This window comes from Pongo abelii, chromosome 3 (genome assembly GCF_028885655.2).
Source record: "Pongo abelii isolate AG06213 chromosome 3, NHGRI_mPonAbe1-v2.0_pri, whole genome shotgun sequence".
NCBI lineage: Eukaryota > Metazoa > Chordata > Mammalia > Primates > Hominidae > Pongo > Pongo abelii.
Window position 1 is genome coordinate 210,343,267 of NC_071988.2, and position 3,119 is coordinate 210,346,385.

Genomic DNA, 3,119 nt, shown 5'->3' on the forward strand with positions numbered 1-3,119 from the left:
GTGAGCCACTGCGCCCATCCTAGAGCTCACCTTTTTTTAAAACATGTGTTACAATGCCGTGTTTGATAAAGGCAATAAAAATGTTTAAATCAACATTTGTTTGACAGCAGAATTTCAATTATCTTAATTTTAGGAGTATAGGAAAAATATTCTCATTGCACCATGTACAAAAAACATCCTATTAACATAGGACATATTGTTAGATGCAATAGGGTTTTATCAATTTTTTTAAATTTAAATCGTGGACGGTTACATCATTAAATTGTATTCACTGGATTGAGGCATTGAAGAACTCGTCACCTCCCACATCCCAATTTTAACACCTGCTCTTTGTTCTTCATTTTGTATATGCCAAGGTTAGTTCATCATTCAACTTCCACAGCGACTTATCTATTTATAATGCTTGGCAAATTTTCTAAGGGTTTCCTCTAGTGGTACAGTAAAATATGCTATCACAGGACTAATTTTTCTTTGAAGGCTTCTGTTTTATCTTAAAACTCCGTATGACTTCTGTATGTGAATACACAATATCTTCTTCGTCAGAACCACCGGGTTGGTTGCTGTCCGAGCTGCGCCTCCTCGTCACCACCACCGCTATGCCCGGAGGTCGGCTTCTTGGGGATGTGGCCCCCAACTTTGAGGCCAATACCACCACCGGCCGCATCTGTTTCCAGGACTTTCTAGGAAACTCACTGGGCATTCTCTTCTCTCACCCTCGGGACTTTACCCCAGTGTGCTCCACAGAGCTTGGCAGAGCTGCAAAACTGGCACCAGAATTTGCCAAGAGGAATGTGAGGTTGATTGCCCTTTCTTTTTTCTTTCTTTTTATTTTTCTTTTTTTGAGACGGAATCTTGCTCTGTCGCCCAGGCTGGAGTGCAGTGGTGCAATCTTGGCTCACTGCAATCTCGGCTCACTGCAATCTCTGCATCCTGGATTTAAGCAATTCTCCTGCCTCAGCCTCCTGAGTAGCTGGGACTACAGGTGCGTGACACCACGCCCAGCTAATTTTTGTATCTTTAGTAGAGACGGGGTTTCACCATGTTGGTCAGGCTGGTTTTGAACTCCTGACCTCATGATCTGCCCACCTCAGCCTCCCAAAGTGCTGGGATTACAGGTGTGAGCCACTGCACCTAGCAGATTGCCCTTTCAATAGACCATGTTGAGGACCATCTTGCCTGGAGCAAGGATATCAATGCTTACAATGGTGAAGAACCCACAGAAAAGTTACCTTTTCCCATCATCGATGATAAGAATTGGGACCTTTTCATCCTGTTGGGCATGCTCGATCCAGCAGAGAAGGATGAAAAGGACATGCCTGTGACAGCTCGTGTGGTGTTTGTTATTGGTCCTGATAAGAAGCTGAAGCTGTATATCATCTACCCAGCTACCACTGGCAGGAACTTTGATGATATTCTCAGGGTAGCCACCTCTCTCCAGCTGACAGCAGAAAAGAGGGTTGCCACCCCAGTTGATTGGAAGGATGGGGATAGTGTCATGGTCCTTCCAATGATTCCTGAAGAGGAGGCCAAAAAACTTTTCCTGAAAGGAGTCTTCACCAAGGAGCTCCCATCTGGCAAGAAATACCTCTGCTCCACACCCCAGCCTTAAGTCTCTTGGAGAAGTTGGTGCTGTGAGCCAGAGGACATCCGCTGCTGATCATGTTTTCCTGCTGCAATTCCATAAAAACATCCTGGTGTCATCACACCAAGGTTTTTAGGTTTCTATACTATTGGCTTATTAAACGAAAACTGGCACTAAAAGTTTCTTGGGATTCTTTACACTCTGTCTTCACCAGCATTCAATTCTGTTCATACATCAGCACTCTCTACTGGTTCTCTTTGAAATATGTTCTGTATTTAAAACTCAAATCTTGTTGGATCTCTGCAGGGCTTGTGACCAATGAGGTCATATTTGTTGATGGCTGAGAAAGCTTGCTTCCGTCCATCAGAGAATGACTATCAATTTTTCCCTCCATCAGAGAATGACTATCAATTTTTTTAACTGTCCTATCACAACCTGTCTTCAGTCACGCATTTTGAAGAGTGGCAGAACTTGAGGTTCAACTCCTCTGTAAATATCCAAGAATAAAACCCAGGAACTTAGAGTAAGCCAGATGTTCTTTAATATTGTTTGGATCATAGCTGGGAGAAAAAAAACTTTTTAATTCTGTACCTTTCTAGTAGATAACTGAAGTGAAGAACAAGGGAAGAGACCTTTAAATATTTTGCTATAAAAAAAAATTTTTGTGGCCAGGCGCAGTGGCTCACACCTGTAATCCTAGCACTTTGGGAGGCAGGCGGGGTGGATCACAAGGTCAGGAGATCCAGACCATCTTGGTTAACACAGTGAAACCCCGTCTCTACTAAAAATACAAAAAGTTAGCCAGGCGTGGTGGCGGGCACCTGTAGTCCCAGCTACTCAGGAGGCTGAGGCAGGAGAATGACATGAACCTGGGAGGTGGAGCTTGCAGTGAGCCGAGATCGCGCCACTGCACTCCAACCTGGGCAACAGAGCAAGACTTCGTCTCAAAAAAAAAAAAATTGTGATAAGTTTCTATCAAAATGGGGCGACTGCAGAAAAGGCTTCCCTTGGCTTCCAAGGAGGTGTAGCAGGTGTGAGCAATCCTAGTGCCATGTGCCTTTCACACAGGGTGTGCCTTTATCAGTCTGCTTTCTGATGATGTGTACATGAAAGAGTACACGATGTGAAAGGAAGAGAGAATGACTGAAAGTGTTTTATTGTAGAACTCTTCTTGCAGTGGGTTTTGCTATTTTCTGGATTTTACTTTTTAGGGAACAACAAATAAAATCCTTTGTTAAAACTGAAAAAAAATACACAATGTATCAATGTCTATTTTTATGTAAATGTTAATATTTAAAATTGCGGTTGCCTAAATCACTTCTAGTTTCTGTATGTGTTACCCAAACTAATTTGGAATCAGGAACTTACAGGATACTTCTAAAAAAGACATCAGAGGTCATTGTGAAGGATGAGAAATGTCCCATGAACTCACTGGTTTTTACTGGTAGCCTTAAGGGGTCGTATCATTCTGTTTCTCAATGCCTATCTCAGTAAGAAGCAGAGGAATTTTGTAAATAAATATTTGCTCCATCAATAC

General features: G+C 42.6%; 1 protein-coding gene across 1 annotated transcript; it reads left to right on the forward strand.

Annotated features, from left to right (window-relative positions):
• The first annotated feature begins 596 nt into the window (after window positions 1-596).
• On the forward strand, window positions 597-1,635 carry LOC100447051 (peroxiredoxin-6-like). Its single transcript, XM_054554876.2, has 2 exons — window positions 597-803; window positions 1,139-1,635. The coding sequence occupies exons 1-2, from the start codon at window positions 597-599 to the stop codon at window positions 1,607-1,609; spliced, it is 678 nt and encodes a 225-aa protein (XP_054410851.1). The 3' UTR covers window positions 1,610-1,635.
• Window positions 1,636-3,119: the final 1,484 nt, after the last annotated feature.

Bases quoted from the DNA above. Each gene is read 5' to 3' on its own strand.
- LOC100447051 (XM_054554876.2), top strand. From the start codon at position 597: ATGCCCGGAGGTCGGCTTCTTGGGGATGTGGCCCCCAACTTTGAGGCC. The intron at 804-1,138 runs GCCCTTTCTTTT...TGCACCTAGCAG, and splicing joins AGAGGAATGTGAGGTTGATT to ATTGCCCTTTCAATAGACCA.